Source organism: Mus caroli, unplaced genomic scaffold (assembly GCF_978045245.1).
Source record: "Mus caroli unplaced genomic scaffold, Mus_caroli_1 scaffold_6, whole genome shotgun sequence".
NCBI classification, from domain to species: Eukaryota; Metazoa; Chordata; class Mammalia; order Rodentia; family Muridae; genus Mus; species Mus caroli.
This window is the reverse complement of record NW_028227261.1, coordinates 16,959,266-16,978,479: the sequence shown is the minus strand read 5'-3', so window position 1 is coordinate 16,978,479 and position 19,214 is coordinate 16,959,266. Positions and strand designations below refer to the sequence as shown.

At 52.5% G+C, this 19,214-nt stretch overlaps 1 protein-coding gene across 3 annotated transcripts in view; it reads right to left on the bottom strand.

Annotated features, from left to right (window-relative positions):
- Positions 1–2,224: 2,224 nt before the first annotated feature.
- Padi4 (peptidyl arginine deiminase 4) overlaps positions 2,225–19,214 on the bottom strand; it is a 28,512-nt gene continuing 11,522 nt past the window's right edge. Inside the window, exons 5-17 of one of the 3 annotated variants that reach the window (XM_085838382.1) lie at positions 17,649–17,766; positions 15,928–16,053; positions 13,912–14,090; positions 13,712–13,815; positions 13,397–13,508; positions 12,263–12,370; positions 8,750–8,904; positions 6,881–7,025; positions 6,649–6,751; positions 6,561–6,563; positions 4,745–4,812; positions 4,371–4,511; positions 2,225–2,656 (exon numbers count right to left, since the gene is read on the bottom strand). In XM_085838382.1, coding sequence (XP_085694508.1) covers positions 2,423–2,656; positions 4,371–4,511; positions 4,745–4,812; positions 6,561–6,563; positions 6,649–6,751; positions 6,881–7,025; positions 8,750–8,904; positions 12,263–12,370; positions 13,397–13,508; positions 13,712–13,815; positions 13,912–14,090; positions 15,928–16,053; positions 17,649–17,766 — 1,596 coding nt within the window. In that variant the 3' untranslated portion in view covers positions 2,225–2,422. Of the gene's footprint in view, positions 2,657–4,370; positions 4,512–4,744; positions 4,813–6,560; positions 6,564–6,648; positions 6,755–6,880; positions 7,026–8,749; positions 8,905–12,262; positions 12,371–13,396; positions 13,509–13,711; positions 13,816–13,911; positions 14,091–15,927; positions 16,054–17,648; positions 17,767–19,214 lie in introns of all 3 variants that reach the window. The other 2 variants (XM_085838381.1, XM_085838380.1) reach the window with 2 other exon arrangements.

The window sequence follows — 19,214 nt, the reverse complement described above, 5'->3', positions numbered from 1 at the left end:
CAACCTGGGTTTCAGAATGATGCTCTGTTTCAAAAAGCCACCAAATTCTATATTGCATTCCATAGTATACGTATGTGTTGTCAGGGGGGAAAAAAGATCCAGCTGAGGTAGGCTAGCCTGTGCTTACCGAGTGACTTCACGTCTAGATTGGTCGATTTAACAAGACTGTGCCAATGTTCTGAAAAGGGGGATAGGTGGGAGTGTAGCTCCTGGGTAGAGAACTATCTGCCTCCACGTCCTATGCTCTGTCCCTGTTATTTGCTCATTAAGAGCCGAGCATGGTGGCTCACGTCTGCAATCCCAGAACTGGGTAGACTGAGGCAGGAGGAACAAGAGTAGGGAGCCAGCCTGGGTTAATTAAGGAGATTCTGTATGGAAACTTCGTATTTCCCAGAAGACCTTGGTGCAGGGCACAGCCTAGAGAGAGCCGCCTCCATTAGTCTCTTTCTCCATTCTACTGGCCGCTCAGAGAAGGAGCTAGCTCCCAGCCGCCTCAGAAGTGCACACCTGCATCCACGCACCCAGGAGGCTCAAGCGGGAAGATGGTTGCAAGTCTGAGGGCAGCCTTGGCTAAAAAAGGAGTTTCAGACAGACTAGGGCTTCTAGGAAGACCCTGTCTCAATCAATCAATCAATCAATCAGGACCTGGAAGAGGCAGAGAGGAGCTCTCTTGGGGGACCTGGAGAGGGAAGGGGACAGCCACCCAGCTACTCAGCTTCTCGCCGAGTAAAATTGCTTTGGTCCCAGTATGAGAAACTGGGTCCCTTCCTGGGGTTTAGGAACACCTGGTCTGTGGCATTTACCACGTCTGTCTCAGAGCACTCTTAGGCAGTCTCTGAGGGAGGGGGATGAAGGGAATTTTTGGCTTGATGAGGTTAAAGAAAAAGTCAGGACTGGCCAGGTAGCTCAGTGGGTAAAGACGTTCACCACTGAGCAAGATGTGCAGAGCACGCATGGTGGAAGGAGGAAAGTGAGTCTCACAAGCTGTCCTCTGATCTCCACATGTGCACTGTGGTCACATACACACACACACACAGAGTAGGGCATGCTGGCCACACTTCTAGTCCCAGTACTTGGGAGGCAAAGGCAAGTAGCATTGTGACACACCAGCGCCACCCAGTGCATGCCTGTGGCAGTCAAAGGACAGCTTTGCAGAGGCAGGTCTCTCTCTCCACCTTTACGCGGGTCCTGGGGACCAGCCTTGGCTCACCATTGGTTTCATGGCAAGTGCCTTTCCCCACTGAGCCATCTCACTGGCCCGAGGAACGTGCTTCTATTTACTCATTTTAATTAAACATTAATTAATTGACTCTGGATCTCACTGTGTAGACCCTGCTAGCCTGAACTCAATATATAGACCAGCCTGGTCTTGAATTCACAGAGATCCACCTGCCTCTGTCTCTGGAGGGTGGGAATTAAGGGTGTGTGTCATCATCTTAGGCTCCAAGGAATTTGTGTGTGTGTGTATATGTGTGGTGTTTGTTTGTTTGTTTGTTTGTTTTTCGAGACAGGGTTTGTCCGAGTAGCCCTGGCTGTCCTGGAACTCACTCTGTAGACCAGGCTGGCCTCGAACTCAGAAATCTGCCTGCCTCTGCCTCCCGAGTTATACCTAAGTACACTGTAGCTGTCTTTAGATGCACCAGAAGAGAGCGTCACAGATAGTTGTGAGCCACCATGTGGTTGCTGGGATTTGAACTCAGGACCTTTGGAAGAGCAGTCAGTGCTCTTAACCACTGAGCCATCTCACAAGCCCGTTTTTTTTTTTTTTTTTAAGATTTATTTATTATATGTAAGTACACTGTAGCTGTCTTCAGACACGCCAGAAAAGGGAGTCAGATCTCATTACAGATGATTGTGAGCCACCATGTTGTTGCTGGGATTTGAACTCATGACCTGCAGTCAGTCCTCTTACCCGCTGAGCCATCTCGCCAGCCCTGTTTTTTTTTTTTAATATATATATATATATATATATATATATATATATATATATATAGAGAGAGAGAGAGAGAGAGAGACACACACACACACACATACGGGAGAGTAAATAAGTCAAAAGAGCTGCCAGCCATAGTTGAAGCTTTTTCACCTCATTGGTGCTTTGAAATTGATTCCAATGTGCTTTGCGGAGGGTGGGGCTGGGGGTGTGGAACTCCGTGGTAAACTAAAGATACAAAACCACATCTTTATTGCAGCATCTCTAAGCAGAGCTGAGCTTGCTATGCAAGGACCATTTGTGGACACACAGAGATGGGACAGGAGCCAGATGTGGGTGAAGCAAACATGTCACAGCAGGGAGGGGTGGCCACCTCTGGGGAAGCCCAACCGTCCCCAGATCTCTTGCTGCACCTCGCTGGGGGGGGCGGTGGGGAGCAGCTACCTCTGGCCAGGACAGTCCTTGAGGGAGGCTGCCAGGGGTGGTGACTCAGGGCACCATGTGCCACCACTTGAAGGTGAAGGGCTTCCTGCGCACATTGGTGCCACAGTGAACCTCCCCGTTGTACACGTGGTAGGTGTAGAAGTCGTTGATGAAGGTGCAGTGCAGACCCAGCGGCTCCAGGTGGGAACGCACCTTCTCCTCCAGGCAGCAGTGGCCATCGATGATGGGCCCGAAGGGCTTGGGGATGCCCAGGTACTTGCCCAGGACCAGCATGTTCACCTGCGGGAGGGTGGGGCCGGATCAGAGGCAACAGCTGTAGGGTAGGGCCCACAGGTCTCTGGACTAAGGTTGGTTCTTTTTCCCTTTTGCATCTCTCTTTCCCCCTCCCTCCCTCTCTCTCCTGCCCTTCCCCTTCCTCCTCTTTTTCTCTCTTCCCTTCATTCCTTTTCCTCTCACTCCTTCTCCCCTCCCCTCCTTCTCTTCCTCCCCTTCCCTTCCCCTCCTTTCCCCCTCCCTCTCCTCCTATTCCCTCTCCCCCCTCCCCTCCCCTCCCTCCTCCTGCCCCTCTCCTCACTCCTTCTCCCCCTCCTCTCCTTTCCCCCCCCACAGTGTTTTTGTGTGTGCCTTGAGGGGTGGGTGCACCCAGAGCCAAGGAAGGCCTCTTGTGTGCTCTTCAGTGTATTCCTTTGAGGCCAGGTCTCTCTCCCCGGGCTTGCCTGCAAGCCCCTGTCTCTGTGTCCCTCAGAGCAGGGATTTACAGGCATATGGGTGGCACATGTGGGTGACACCCAGCTTGTTACCGGGGTCCTGGGATCTGAACTCTGGCCATCAGAGTTCCATAGCAAGTTGCTCTTAGCCACTAAGCCACCTGGCTGTACCCTCCAGTTTTCCGTTTACTTTTGTCTGCGTCTGCCAGGTGCGTGCAGGTGTCTCAAGGAATCCAGGAGACACCTAGATCCTCTAGGCTTAGGTTGCGGGCAGTTGGAGGGCCATTCAGCGTGAGTGCTAGGAATCGAACTGGGGTCCTTGAGAGGAGCAGCAAGGGCTCTGACTGCTTAGCCATCCCTCCAGCCTGCACAGCTCTTTTTGGTGACTGGGTCTCTTGTAGCCAAGGCTGACTCTGAACCCCAGACTCTCCTGCCTTCACCTCTCACGTGGTGGACACACTGCACACTGCGTGTCTGCCTCTAACAAGCGTCCTGTGGGTAAAGGGCCACGAGCTGTTTCAGCTCACTTAGGACACATCACAGTGAACTGTGATCCCTGGGCCTCGGGCACTATGTTCAGGGAGAGAGGGAGACCGGTTTCCCTACTGGATGGAGTCTTCTGTCATAGCTCAATACATGAAGGAGGAGATACCTCAATGGCTAAATTAGAGCTGCTGCCTTGGAACCCCAGAGCTCCAGGGAGCCCACTTTGAAAATGACTGTGCCGAGAAACATCACCAGCTCCTTAGATCTAGGTAATTCTCCACCTAGTACTCGGGTGTCCTTTGGAGGAGGCTGGTAAAAAAGGCAGGAGGAGGTAGGAAGACATGTGGCGGTCACAGTTAAGTAACAAAGGTCAAATCTGGCCCTGCTCTGGGTCCTGTTCCACAGGGGCCCCCTTCCTGGCAGTGAATGCCACCACAGAACACTTTGTCTATGTCCCGTGTCTGCTGGTCCCTTAACCCAGTATGGGAGACAAGAAGCAGCAGGGCAGAGCTGGTTTTGAAACCAGACCCTGGCTTTGCTATCCCTTGCCTGCTGTGTGTTTTTGTGTTAGACACCTAACTTCTCTGAGCCTGCCTCTGGAAGGCAAAGCCACAAGAGAGAGCACTCCTGACATTGTGTGAGGCTCAGAAGAGGCTCTGGGTGCCGAGAGGGCTACGTGAGCCTCAAAAGGCGCACCAAAGAGCCACCTGGACCTGCCTTATGCCTGGCCAGGCTGTGTATTGCAGTTTAGGAAGTCATTTGAGTCAGAGGGAGTCAGGCAGTGGCTGTCACCTCCTTACCATGTTTGGGAAGAAGGCATGGGCCTTCAAGTTCCCTCTGGAGTTCCCCACGAGCTTGAAGAGCTGCGGGATGTCGATGATGTCACCCTCCACCAGGCCCAGCTCCCGCTTCAGCACCGCCCGGTTCCAATCGATACAGCTCTGGTAGGGAGGCCAAGGGAGTGCGTTAGGGGAGACAGTGTGGGATAGCAGCAGGGATCGGTAAGAACTGGGGGTTCAGGCTCTCAGGGACCTCACAAGCTCCCCTCCTGTGCTCTGCCTGGGCCTGGGCTTCTGACCCTGGGCTAGTCGCCAGTGCGTTGTGAGCACCCCTGAGAGCCCCGCCCCACCCCATGCACCCGCTGCAGCATCTCCAGGACACCCAGGCTGCGTACCTCCACATAGGCATTCTGGTCTCTTAGTTTCTTGTTGGACAGAATTTCATTGATTGTCTGCCTTTTCCCTGTTGTGGAGAAAGAGAGAAAACGATGGACCCCACTCGGGAGGCAGGCTACCCTCCGGTGCCGCCATTCCTTCAATGGGTGGATATATTCTTGCTCCCCCAAAGGCCCCCATCTCCAAAGGGACCCTGTTTGTTTTAGAGAAGGGGTTTGGGAAATGTTGTCTTTAATGATAATTCTTAGCATCTTCCAGCACCGGAATTGTCAGAGTCAAACCAATCAGGATGGCTGGGTGGCCCCACTGAGCCTCGTGTGACAGGGAATGAAGGAGGAGGGTGACCTTCAAACAGGACAAAGCCCCAAGTGGCAGAGAAGACAAGCTGCTGCCTGAGACAAGATCCTGGCACAGTCAACCAATTAGGCCAACAAACCCCATTCCAGTGCCAGCCCTTGATCCAGCCACAACAACTGGGGAGGCCTCAGCACCAATCAACAAGACTGCTATGTCAATGTCCCTGGGAGGTGACACTGGACACCTGGATCAGACCCCTGGCTCAGGAGTGGCTTAGAAATGGACAGCTTTCTGGTAGTCTGCGCTGTTTCCAATCCCAAGGTCTCAGAGCCTACTTATTAATATTTTTATTTTTTAATATTTCTATTTTATGTGCATTGGTGCTTTGCCTGCATGTGTGTCTGTGTCAGATCTTGGAGTTACAGATGGTTGTGAGCTGCCATGTGGGCGCTGGGAATTAAACTTGGGTCTTCTGGAAGAGTACTGAGTGCTTTTAATCACTGAGCCATCTCTCCAGTCCCTTTTACTTTTAATTTATATATACATATATATGTTAATGTATATATTATATTATATTATATTTGTGCACCACACATGTGCCTGGTGCCTGAGGAGGTCAGAAGAGGGTTTCAGACGCCTAAGGAGGTCAGAAGAAGGCATCAGATCTCCTGGAACTGGAGAACTGATGGTTGAGAGCCACCATGTGGGTGCTGGGACCCAAACTCAGGCCTTCTTTAAGAGTTACATGAGCTCTTAATGGCTGAGCCATCTCTGAAGGCCCTATATTTACTTTTAAAACTGGTTCTCATGTAGCCCAAGCTAGCCTAAAATTTGTGATGTAGCCAAGGATAACCTTGAATTCCTGGTCTACAACCTCCTGAGTGCTGGGCTTATAGGCGTGCCTCACCATATCCAGTTTATGGGTGCTGAGGACAGAACCCGGGGACGATCCTGGCAAGTACCATTTGAGTTACATTCCCCAGCCTCAGATCCAGATCCTGTTAGGAGAGGAGGTGGCTGGGGGGGGGGGGGCAAGCGGAGTGACCTCAGTGACAAAGCAATTCTCTGGCATGTATGAGACCCCAAACTTCCACTCTCAGCAACACAAGGGAGAGAAAAGAAAGCAATATGAGTGGGGGGCGGGGAGTGGGGCGCTGGTTTGCTTGCCTCTGTGTAACACACTTAAACATATTTAGAGAAACTTGAGCCGCCGAGAGCCCTTCGTCTCTGACGCCGGCCCTTGCCTATTGAAACATTCCATCCATGGACTTGATTCATTCAGATCGTTCACGGCTGGCTGCCTCCGGGCCATCTTAGTTGCCTGTCTGTAATTTTCCTTATCTGTCACCTCGACAATCCCCCTCACCCCCCACCTCCCTCCCTCTCTACCTCCCCCCCCCCCACTTTGCTGCCTCTGACTCAGGTATCCCAAAGGTACCTTTAGTCGTCTTGGTAGCTCACAGGGAGCTTGGAGGCCCAGCGCTGAGCATGGTCCCTTGCACATAGTAGGTACACAACTCTCTGTACCCTACAGGATCTCAAGGAGCAGTGGAGCCGGTAGACAGCAGAAGCTGCCCACACAGGACGCCAGCCATGGTCAACTTACTCTTGAGTCCTTCGAACAGTGTCGCCTCCCCATGGCCCTGGTTCTGTAGCTCCTGGAACAGCTGGTAGCAAGCTCTGGGGCTGGACAGCAGCAGCCGAAAACCCTGCTGGGGAAACGCTGGAGTCAAGGGCCCGGAGCTGCTTAGCCACCCACCCGGGATTCCATCTACCACCTTCCTCCCCCCACGGAGAGGGGGCGCTGGCTTCTGAACCCTGGCAGAAGGGTTACGCACCTGCCTGTCCCGTGCTGGGACGAAGCTCAAGAACTCGTCCACGTGACCCACAGAGAGCCAATCGGAGAAGAGGCTCACGGGGGCCTGCACCTGTTGGGCGCTCAGGAAGTCTTGTAGGGCCTGGTGCATGTCCCGGCTCTCGCTGCTGCTCTTGCAGGGATTTGAAGTTATGACAGGCATCGGCGGCAATGAAAAGACACAGTGATGACTCCCACACGGCCTTGAGATCCGGCCTGGTGATCTCCCCTCATAGATGGAGTTGGGGAGGGTCACTGGACCCTCCTGTGAGATTCTAGCTCCTGCCTGCACCCCTTCCAGCTGTAAGTGATTCTGCTCTAAGGGTGTATTGTCACATGCAAATGTCCCGAGAGCTGGGGATATTTGTCTCAAAACGGTGGGTCAGGACCCCATTGGGGTGACTCTTTCACAGGGGTGGCCTAAGATCATCAGAAAACACAAGTATTCACATTACCGTTATGAGTCATAAGAGTAGCAAAATTATAAAGTAGCAACAAAAATAACTTTATGGTTGGGGGGGGTCACGGAAACATGAAGAACTGTATTAAAGGGTTCCAGCATTAGGAAGGTTGAGAACCACTGTGCTAGATAGAGTGTAGCCATGTGGGAAAAGGTTGACTGAAAAAGGGGGAGTCATCTGTGTTGGGGAGAGACTTCATGATACTTCACAGTCACCCACCCACCTGTAAGTCACCCTTACCAACCCGTGCTCAGTGTAACCCCAACAGAAACGCATTTCCATCGCCTTCGGAAAAGTTCCCAAATTGGAGATGTCTGGGGTTGGTGGCCTGGCAGAGGACTTTGGGCTCCTCCCACCTAGGAGAGGGACCGTGGAGTCTGGGCTGCTGCTGTCATGGTATTGACATCTGAGCAATTTAAGCTTTGTCCCTGGAGCTTCCTTGGGTGGGGGGAAACTGAGGCACGGCCGCTGAGGTCCTAGGATCAGTGTCGAACCACAGAAAGCATTGCCCGCTGACTCGGCCTAGACTGTGTGATGGAGAAGCCTAGGCTTCAGAGCTGGTGGGTGACTCCTCAGCTGTTGTGTGGCCTCAGGACTATCCCTTCACTTCCCTGAGCCTCGTCTTCACTGTGAGGCCTTCTTACGTGAGCCGGCTTTTCTTCTTCCCCCTCCTCCTCTTCCACCCTTTTCTTCCTCTTCCTCTTTGCCCTCCTCTTCCCTCTCCTCCTCTTCCTCCTCTCCCTCTTTCCCTCCTCTCCCTTCTCCCTCTCCTCTTCTTCCCCCTCCTCCTCTTCCTTCTCTTCTTCCTTCTCCTCTATTTCCTCTTCCTTCTCTTCCTCAATCTGTCCCAGCCACGCTGGCCTTCATTCCTGCCTCAGGACATTTGTTCATGTTCTGTCCTATGCCAGGTCACTTGGTCCCAGGACACCTCTTCTGTGGTTTTTTTTTTTTTTTTTGGTTTTTCGAGACAGGGTTTCTCTGTGTAGCCTGGCTATCCTGGAACTCACTCTGTAGACCAGGCTGGCCTCGAACTCAGAAATCTGCTGCCTCTGCCTCCCAAGTGCTGGGATTAAAGGCGTGTACCACCACCCTGCCCAGCCTGCTTTTTTTTTTTTTCTTCTGTGTTCTCTTTTATCTTACTCATTTGCTTTCTCTGGTGTGACACACTCACTGATCTAACCCCAGCTTCTGGCACATAGTAGGTTTTCAGTAAACTGTCATACCCTGAAGGCATACAAGTGGGTAGAGGTAGGCTCTGGAGGTTCCATACCTTCCAGGTGGCTTCCTCTCAATGTTTGCTGACCTCCTAGGTTTGGAGAACATAGGGGAGGCCTTGCTGTGGCCTTCGTCACTGTCCCCTACCCCAGCCATCCCCATGTTCTTCTCCTTACCTGGAGTAACCGCTATTCCCGATGAGAATTCTGCCCAGTGGGTACTCCTTCCCTCTGACAGTGACTGGGGGACTCACCTCCAGGTTCCCAAAGGCATCCAGCCCAGTGAGCTCTGTCATATAGAGCTTTCGAGTCACATAGCCAAAATTTGGACCCTAAGATGGGAGAAGGATATAATGAGAGAAACGATTGTCCCCAGGGGGATATGGCAGCTGCACCCATGGTGGTAACGGGAGGGAGCTCTGTGGATACCAGAGAGGAACCTTACGACTCTGCAGGGTGGAAGGGATGTTGGATTGAGTCAGTGGCCCTTGAAAGAGATGGGGGCCAGGCGGTGTTGCTGCACGCCTTTAATCCCAGCACTTGGGAGGCAGAGGCAGGTGGATTTCTAAATCCGAGGCCAGCCTGGTCTACAAAGTGAGTTTCAGGACAGCCAGGGCTATACAGAGAAACCCTGTCTCGAAAAACCAAAAAAAGAAAAAAAGAAAAAGAGATGGGGGTGCTGGTTGAGTCCCCAGCATGTGTCACCTGACCTGCTTGGAAAACTCCTGCACAGAACAACAGACTCTCAAAGCATTCTTCCTGTTCTCTGTAGAGTTGGGAATGGGGGATGAGTAAAGGCAAGGCTCCTCAGTCAATCTGAGGAGGGACAGGAGTCCAAGCCACCCCTGTGGCCAGCACTGTGGTTCACACCATGTCCCCACTCAGACCCTGGCTTAGAATGGGCTTTATGGCTTTACAGATGTTTTACATCCCGACAGTTCTCACCAGAGGATACATAGGTCACCGCTATGTGAGCTTTGTGGGTGCTGTGACAAATCACCTCCAGATAGTGGCTTAACGTAACACTGGGTTTATCTTCCTGCAGTTCCAAAGGCCTCAAATCACTTGTCACAGAAATGTCACTTGTCAGAGTGTGGCCTTAAGATCATCACTGAGGCACCAGAGAAAGCGTCTCAAGAGAAAACACCTTGTGCTGGGTGGCAGCTGCCTGCAGTGGCCTTGCACAGCCTTCCCACAATGCTCTATGCTGTGGGGGAAGGGCAGGCCACCTGTGCCTCCTTCACTTTCTGGTGTCAGCAGGTGGCTATTTCATGGAATCCCGTCTGTGAACTGAGCCCACCACCCACATCACACCTCTGGCCACCTCTGCTCCGCCAGATGCTGGACACCAGACATCAGACAGATGTCGGCGCCCACCTGAGTGCTCAGCAACCCACAGCCTTCCTGTGAGCCTCTCTTCCCAGGGGATAGCCTCGAGGCCACCTTCGCCTCACCTCCCTCACAATGGCCAGAAAATCCAGTTGGCCTGGTCTTGTAGAGCCACCCAGAGCCTGACCACAGGCAGCCACCACCACCTCATCTGTCCTGGTCTCTTCCCACTCTGGCTGGCCCCTGGATGTAATCTCTTTATAACACTGACAGAGCACACCCTGACTGACGACTTACTAGATCACCCATTTCTTAGATTCTAAACTGATGGTCCCACTGAGGCCAGCAGTTCACTGACTTTGCTGTCCACAGCACTGGGTTAGCTTTAACAGAAGTATTTTGTTTTAAATCTATTTCCTTTAGAATTTTTTTTATTTATGGGGCTGGAGAGATGGCAGCAAAACTTGTCAGTTTTTGTCAACTTGATACAAGATCAGCTGGTGAGAAAGAAACCTCAACTGAGAAAACACCTCCATAAGATTGGCCTCAATCAGATTGGCCTGTGGTTGCCCACAGGATTGTCTGTGGGTCTTGATTAATGATTGCCCACTGGAGCTGGGCAGTGGTGGCACATGCGATTAATCCCAGCACTTGGGAGGCAGAGGCAGGTGGAGTTCTGAGTTCGAGGTCAGCCTGGTCTACAAAGTGAGTTCCAGGATAGCCAGGGCAATACAGAGAAATCTTGTCTCAAAAAAAAAAAAAAAAAAAAAAAGATTGCCCACTGGAGGCAATGCCAGCCCTGGACTGGTGGCCCTGGGTCCTACTGAAGGCAGGCGGAGCAAGTTTCTCCATGGCCTCTGAGTCAGCTCCTGCCTCGACTTCCCTCACTGATAGTGAGATGTGATTCCACAGTGTGGTATGGAAATATAAACTAAATAAACCGGGTCTTCCCCAACTTGCTTTTGGTCAGGATGTATTATCAGCAAGGAAGAAGCAAACTGACAACAGTGGCGTGAGCCTCTGACAGCATCAGGAGAGGCCTGGCTAGGTGGGACATTGAGACTGAGATCTGAAGGCTGAAAGTCAGCTAGTGCCAGTATAGGGAGGCACATTCCTGGCAGAGGGAATGACGTATGGCACATGCCAAGGTCCTGGGGTCAGGGAGTAATGGGAAAATTTGAAGTCATGGTGTCACTCTGGGGACAGTTTCCCTGTCACTCTGGTACTCTCCACAAGGAAGAGTTGGGTGGGGAATGTACCCAGCCAAGGACCTGCTATGACCTCCTTCCATCCAAGGTGGGATGAGGCAGAAGGGAGACTTCTGTACTGAGGACCTGTGTTACAGAACGCTGGGAGTCTGGTTCAGAGCAGGGCCATTGACCTTTGGAATAGCTACGTGGTAAGATGCAGCTACTGCAGGCAGGGTGCGGGAAATGGGGCCACAGAGGCTTGGCAACAGTCCTGGGTGACGCTCCCACCTACGGTAGGAATGAGCTTTCCTCTGTCCTTAGCCAGCACACCTTGGCCAAAGGCACAGGGTTTGGCCAGGAAGAAGCCAAAGGTTGATGGGACAGACGTTTCGTTCCAAGCCTCTGGCCTGAGGTGGCCTATTGTCTCGCTCCTTGGGGTGCAAACTATGCATGGCTGTAAGGCTTGTTCCTCTTCTGTCTGGGGATTTCAGGCCCCAGTACAGGCTAGGGTCTTCCTTGGATGGCAGAGAGGCAACATGGGAGACCTGATGCTGTCCCTCTTGAGCCTCGGTTTCTACCTCTGTGAAATGGACCCACAGATAGCAGCCCTATCAAAGGTTGTCACACAGAATGGAGTCAGAGCCTGCATCTGAAGGCGTGTGGGCTCAGTAAACATAAACATACTCTTCTTCTTATTTATGATGTTGATGACCTGGGCTGAGTTGGCATCCATCTGCCTGGCCAGGCCAAGCCAGAGTGACTCACCAATACGCCACTTCAAAGTACCTGGATGTGTTGACTGAGACTGATAAAGTCCGGCTGACCCTGAACCCCTGCCACAGCCCCAGTGTAGCCCCCAAAGGACAAATGATGCCCAAGCGATGGAACTCTCGCCTTGTGGCAAGAACACTCTTAGGGAGCCCAGGATGCCCCTTACAAAGCTATCTCAAAGACCAGCTGAGCTCATGTGGGGTGAGGCTGTGAGAAACCAGATCTTATCAGAGTAATGACTGAGGAAGCCAGCACTACCCCTTGGGTCCCACTGGAACAGGAACTCAGCTTTGAGGACCAGGCTGCTAAGGGGTGGGGAGAGCTGGATTGAGAAAGGACGGGGCCTCAGGGCTAGGGACACTGGACAGCTGGAGGTTGGCCAGGCCTACAGGGTTCCTACCATAACTCGCTTGACAGGAAAATCCTTCAGGCCTCTGTCCCTCGGGGAGTCAAAGACCACAGGCAGTGTCTTGTGTGGGGCCTGGATGTAGCCAATCTCCATTTCGTCCTGGAGGGATACAGAAAAGCTGTGGCTGTGCCACAATCTTGGCACCCAAAGCCTGATATGGTGTGGACCTATCCTATCTAACTATTGCCATCAAGAACAAATTCTCCATAATACCTGAGCCCAGAGAATGGTCCCTGAGCATGCTGGCAGACCCGAGTCCTGCACAGCCTGCTGGGAAAATGAATAGGACAGAGGCCCTGACTCTGGGGGGTGGGGGGGGAGGAGACACCCCAGGACTGTGGCTGGGGTGTAGTGATGGAGCCTTGTCCTAGAGGAAAGAACATCCAGCGTGGGGGTGACTAGAGGTGCTGAGGTGGGGGGGATGCTGGGGAACCCAGAGTGCTTCCAGTATTATACTGGGATAGGCCAAGGCTTCCCTGGAAAGGCTCTTTACTGTGCCCAGGTGGGAGCAGCCTCCTGGATCTCACAGGAGCAGACACATGGCCCACCCAGCCCTGTAGGTGGCTGCACTGGTTTTCAGAAATGAATCTAGTGAGGACGGTGACTCTCTGGCAGTTATGCGGGGTGGGGGTGGGGACAGGCAAAGTTGCTATGACGAGTTATGGGATGGGAACCCTGGGCATTTCCTGGTGAAAGATGGGAACCTGTGTGCAGCTCCCTAGGGATCAGAGGCAGGGATGGCAAGGGCGGGACTTAGCAAATAGGGAGAGGGACACGGTCCCACTGGAGGGATGGCATGAACGGAGGGGCGGCCTTCACGCTGACCACTGATGAGCAGGGCTGGGTCATGGGTGAGGAGAAGGAAGACAGCTGAGGGGACAGAGGCAAAGGCTTAAGATGAGAGCCAGGGACGGGCATGGAGATGGGAGCTCACCTCTATGTCAGATGAACTCTCTGCTTGATCCCCCCCCAAGCCCCATCCCTGCTCCCTCCCTGGTGTGAGGACCTTCTGAGCCTCCTTCCTCTCAATCCATCCCAGGAAGGAGCGCCTCAGAGCTGGAGCTGTGCCCCAGGAGCCCAAGGCCTGTGTCTGTCCCTTGGCCTCAGGCGGATGGGAGCACGTACCTGCATCCATTGGTCATCGATATTCTCCTCCTCGGGGCACACAGTCAGCTTGCACTTGGCTTTCTTGGTCAGAGTAGCTAGTGACTTTACAAAGTCTTCATTGTCAGAAATCCTAGGGAGATTAGGCCTCGTCATCACAGGGGGGTAACAAGGACAGATAACAGACAATCTGCTCCTCACTCCAGGCTCCTGAGCCAATTCTGGCTTCCAGGGGCTGAGGGCAGGAGGTATGTTTTGCCATTCCCAGAAAATGCACCCGCCCAGAATTCAGAGCTCTCCTTAACGTACCCAGACACCCCTCCCCTAGAGCTTCACCTGCACACGTACACCTCCTGGGGGGGCTGAGTGTTGGGGGTCATGATCCAGGGGGCCACACGGAACGTCACACTGTCTTGGAACACCAGGGCCTCGGGGAGCTCCTGATGGGGAGAGGTGAGAAGGGTCGTCATGGTCACTGGCAGACAGGGTGCAATGCCTGCCTCCCCTCCCCCACCCACCCCTAGGTCGAGGCCTACCGGGTTAGACTTGTCCAGCAGGGAGAGGGTGAGGGGAATGAGCCCTTTGAAGTCTGCGTCTGGGAAAGCAAGGCCTTCCACATAGAAGTCTGTGTTGTGCTGGCCGCCGGGCAGCTCCAGGCAGTACGAGAACTGTTGTGGTCCCAGGGCCACCTTGTACCGGGACGGCAGTTTGCCCCCTAGACAGAGGTGAAGTGTGCTTAGGCCTAGCATGCTACGTGCTTCTGATTTCCTCTCCTCTGTACTGAGGTGCCTTCCCAGGGTCCCTGCGAGTCACAACCCAAGGGCCTCTGGAGGTGTTTAGTGGGAAAACGTCAAAGCTGCACTTGGGACCTTGTTCCCCTGACAAGAGGGGTCCAGGAGGGGCAATGAATGGCAGGTGCCAGCACCATTCCGAACTTTGCACAGTTCTTTTATTCTTTCACTGACTGGTCCATTCATTTGTCCCTAAGCACTGTCACGGTCTCCTAGGCGACTAGGGAGGAGCAAAGGCTATTATCTGTAACAGACACCAATTAAATTAGTGACAGAGGAAAACGGGAGGGTCTCCTGGGTAGTCATCAGTTTATCATATAAATACGTGTGTCATATGTGTTATACATTATATAATATAGATATTACATATACATGTAATATATCACAAATATAAAGTATCATATGGTTACTTCAGCCTAAGTTTGGAAGGAAGTGGGGGCAAAATAAGCCTCGGAAAGCCCTCTGCCGTCCACTGCCCCTGGGAGAACCGAGGCATCGGTACACACCCCTCCCCTTGGCCATCCACGCCCCATTTTAAATCCTACAAACCTCACAGTGGCTTCTCTGGCCCCCCTCGAGCACACAGGCACATTCCCACCTCAGGGCCTTTACACCTTCCTCAGAATGCAGTCTCTTCTGACCTGCCTTACTCTCTCTGCCCTCAGCTCCACACCCCACACTGCTGTTCCTAATTATTTACCTGTCGCTCCTCCTATCCCACCAGGATAAAAGTGAATGGGACAAAGACTCGGTTCACGGCCATGTGCCCTGTGCTCAGGCCTGAGGTTGGCACTGCCAGGATAGGAGGAGCTGCAGAGTGGCAGATGCCCAGCAAATGGGGGCATGGCACATAGTGGGGGAGAGGAGAAAGGGAGAGAGAAAGGGGGTGGGAGGAAGAGAGGGAGGGTGTGAGAGAGAAAAAGAGAGGAAGGGACAGAGGGGTGAGAGGGAGAGAGGAAGGAAGGAAACAAAGGAGGGGAGAGAGAGAAAAAAAGAGTGGGGCTAGAGAGATGGCTCAGTGGTTAAGAGCACTGACTGCTCTTCCAGAGGCCCTGACTTCAATTCCCAGCAACCACATGGTGGCTCACAACCATCTGTAATGGGATTCGATGACTTCTTCTGGTGTGTCTGAAGACAGCTACAGTGTACTCTTTTTTTTTTTGCATGCCTTTAATCCCAGCACTCGGGAGGCAGAGGCAGGCGGATTTCTGAGTTCAAGGCCAGCCTGGTCTACAAAGTGAGTTCCAGGACAGCCAGGGCTACACAGAGAAACCCTGTCTCGAAAAAAAACAAACGAAAGAAAGAAAGAAAGAAAGAAAGAAAGAAAGAAAGAAAGAAAGAAAGAAAGAAAGAAAGAAAGAAAGAGAGAAAGAAAGAAAGAAGAAAGAAAGAAAGAAAGAAAGAAAGAAAGAAAGAAAGAAAGAAAGAAAGAGAGAGATGGGGGAGAGGGGGAAGGAGAAGAAAGGGGAGGAAGGGAGAGGGAGGGGAGAGAGAGAGAAAAGAGGGAGAGAAGGGAATTGGTGGACAACGACTGGCAGCAGTCACTCCCTTGTTCTCAACTGGGACAAGCTCAGGTCACCTCCTCTGGACTGCAGAGGACTGAGGCACGAGCCTGCCTCACAGCCCTGTGTCTGGAGTCAGAACCAAGCACACTCTAGCTCTTGAGAACTCCTTGCCCAAGGGGATGGGGACAGGGCGGTCCCCCATAAGGACTGTGTTGTCAGAGCGGCAGAGGTGCCATGGAAGGCTAGGCCGACTCACGTGTGGCCCGGAAGACTCTCACTCTGTCCATCTTGGCCTTGGGCACCTCCAACACCAGCTGATACTTTTCAAAGAAGTCTTTGGGCGTCTTCGTGCTTAGGGTCATTGGAGACATGTCCTGCAGGTCTGAGAGAAGGAGCATGTGGCCATGATGGTCCCCAGGGCCCTTCTCCCTCCAGGTACCTCTTAGCAGAGCCCAGACTCCCCCTCACCCTGCCACTAAGGAACCTGGCTTTCTTTTCTCATTTTAAAATGGCTACTTGTTGCTTATTTTTTCAAATGTTTATTACATTCAATTATTCTTGTTTGTTTTGGAGCACTGGAAATTGGGTCTGGAGTCTTAATTGTGCAAGGATGAGAGCTCAACCGCTCAGCCACCGCCCCTTCCCGCCTCGCCCCAGCCCTAGCCCCAGCCCCTGCTGCTCAGTCCCAGCCCACACTTATTTATCATGTGTGTGCATCAGAGAGGTTGAACATGCTGTGGTACATGTATCAGAGGATATACCAATTCACAGCAGCCAGTTGCAGCCAGTTCTCGGCTGCTACCATGCTGGACCCAGGGATCGAACTCAGGTCATCAGGCTTGGTAGCAAACACCCCTACCCACTGAGCCATCTCGGCAGCCCCTGGTTCTGTTCCTTTCAGCATGTCTATAACGTTTATCTGTGTATGTCTATGAAAGGGTGAATTAGGGATAGAAACTCAGAACAACACAGCCTATGTCCATTTGGTTTCTTGCTGTGACCCCGAGACTCAAATTCCGGAGCACAGAGAGCACTCAGAACAATGGTGGTACACGGCAGGATCAGCGCCAGGGTGACAGAAACGCCAGTGGTCACTGCTGCTGACTGGACCCCAGGGAAGGAGGCAAGGATGTGGACTCAACCTGGATCTGGGGGAGCTTGGGGAACTCCTTCAGCTCTTACTGCCTCAGTTTCTCAATCAGTAAGCAGGGGCGGAGAGAGACAAAGGGGAGAGTGAAATGGCATATTTCTTTAGCTATCGTTGTCTGGAGCCTCAGGAGTGCCCACAGGTTGCAGGGATGTCCCTAGCAACAGCCCCAGCCAGCCACACACATTAGACACAGTCATTTTACACCGTCCTTTGATTCCTGGGCAAGCTCCTGCCCTGGCCCCTCAGCTGTAGTCCCTTAGCACCCTCCGAGAGAAGGTCACCCTCCTCTATCCCTGGGCTACCTCAGCATCCTGGATGAGTGTCCACGAGACCCTGCTGCCCCTACCACAGTCCTCGAATCTCTCAGACACACCAAGGTGTCAGGCTCCCTGGGCCTCAGATACTGACCCTGGACCTGGGTAGCTGTGTGACTCACATGAGTTGTGGGTTTAACTTCTCTGTGCCTCAGCTTCCCCATCCTTTAGGCGCTTGGGTCTTGTGCGCTATCTGGGGACCAGCACTCCTTTCTATTTGATTTGGGCCCTGAGTCTGAGCCAAGCACAGCTGTGTGGGCTGGCCAGGAGCCAGCATGGAAAGCAGAGACTCTTGGGGCTCCCTGAGCCCCCCCACTGGTCTCTTCTGACTAATGTGTGACTTTGGTAGCTCACTTGCTTCTCCACTCCGTCCTCTGTAATGTGTACATCCTAACTCAAATGTGCTTTTGCTAAGCCAAATTCAGGGGCTATGACAAGACTACATGGGCAAACGGGCCTTGTTGAAGAATGAAGCCCCTCTCCCCAGAGCTGGCCAAGGTCTTCCGTCTTTACCTTTGTTGTCCAAGACCTTGTCATCCTCAAAGTCCATTCCGGAGGCCTGGGGGTCCTCTTTGTCGCAGTTCACCAACAGGATGGCGCCACGGCCGCCCGGGCCCCAGGTCCAGGTGCTCTGGGAACATCAGGAGGGTAAAAGACAGTGTCAGGGAATCTCTCAGATCCCATCAGCCCCTGAGAGACAAGCAGCTGGTTTCTCTCACCTCCCACGTTGTCTGGCTTTTCCTTACCCAGAAATTCCTGGCCCAAAGAATGGAGTTTTCATGGCTCCAAATATAACCAAATCTGCCCCAAATGCACAATGTGTGTATTGTATTTGTTAAAGACAGCATCTACTCTACCCAAGGTTAGTTCAACTTGGAATCCTCCTGTCCCCACCTCTGAGAGCTGAGATATAGGCCTGTCCCACCATATCCAGTCTGTGTGGCACCTATGACATCAGCCATGCTAGGCAAGCAACTCCACCAACTAAGCCACATCCCAGCCTCAATTCTTCTTTTTAATTTTATTTTTAAATAAAGGGGTCCAATAGAAAAATACACTTTAAAAGCCTTTTTAAAATGTTGGCCTGAAAGTCGGGCAGTGGTGGCGCATGCCTTTAATCGCAGCACTTGGGAGGCAGAGGCAGGTGGATTTCTGAGTTGAGGTCAGCCTGGTCTACAAAGTGAGTTCCAGGACAGCCAAGGCTGTCCTGTCTCGAAACTCCCCACCACCCCCAAAATAAGTTGGCTTGACAGAGAAACGGAGTCAAGAACATAAGAACGCCAGGATTCTAATCCACACAGCTACTCTCATGTGACCACGAGTGAGTCTTAGTGCCAGGCACCGTCTGCCCAGTGATGGAATACGTTGGCCCACCCTTAGAGATCTAGCATAATATAATAGATTAGATAATATTAAAGGAATTCAATGCTAGGCAAGCTCTCTAAGCCACACTTTCCCCTCTTCCTACTTTTTTGTTGTCTTTGTTTTGGTTTGGTTTTTCGAGACAGGGTTTCTCTGTGTAGCCCTGGCTGTCCTGGAACTCACTCCATAGACCAGGCTGGCCTCGAACTCAGAAATCCGCCTGCCCTCTGAGTGCTGGGATTAGAGGTGTGTGCCACTATTCCCAGCCGTTCCCCTACAGCTGATGTGAAGATCCCTTTCCGCACCCTGACCAACCTTGCTTCCACCACACATACTCGCCACCACGCCTCCTTCCTTTCTCCCTCTACCCTTGTCTCTCATCCCTTCTCCATCATCCCCTGTCCCTGCACACAGCTCCATGGGGACCCATCCACCAGTCACTAAGGGCTGGGGAGTATTTTTGAGCCACAGCTGAGACCTATTTATGTATTTTTTTTTTAATAACCTGGGTGACTCTGGAGATTCCAGCTTGTAGATTAACCCCATTTCTGAACCCATAGTTGGTTGTAAATATGATCTTGTAAAAGAGATGGCGTATACACAAGCCAAAAGATGAGGCTCCCACGCCTGGGGTGGGGTGGGGGCCACCTGTCCATCAGGGCCAGTCTGGGAAGGGTTGTTTCTTACAAGTTCATATGAGAACCCTGGTGAGGTGAC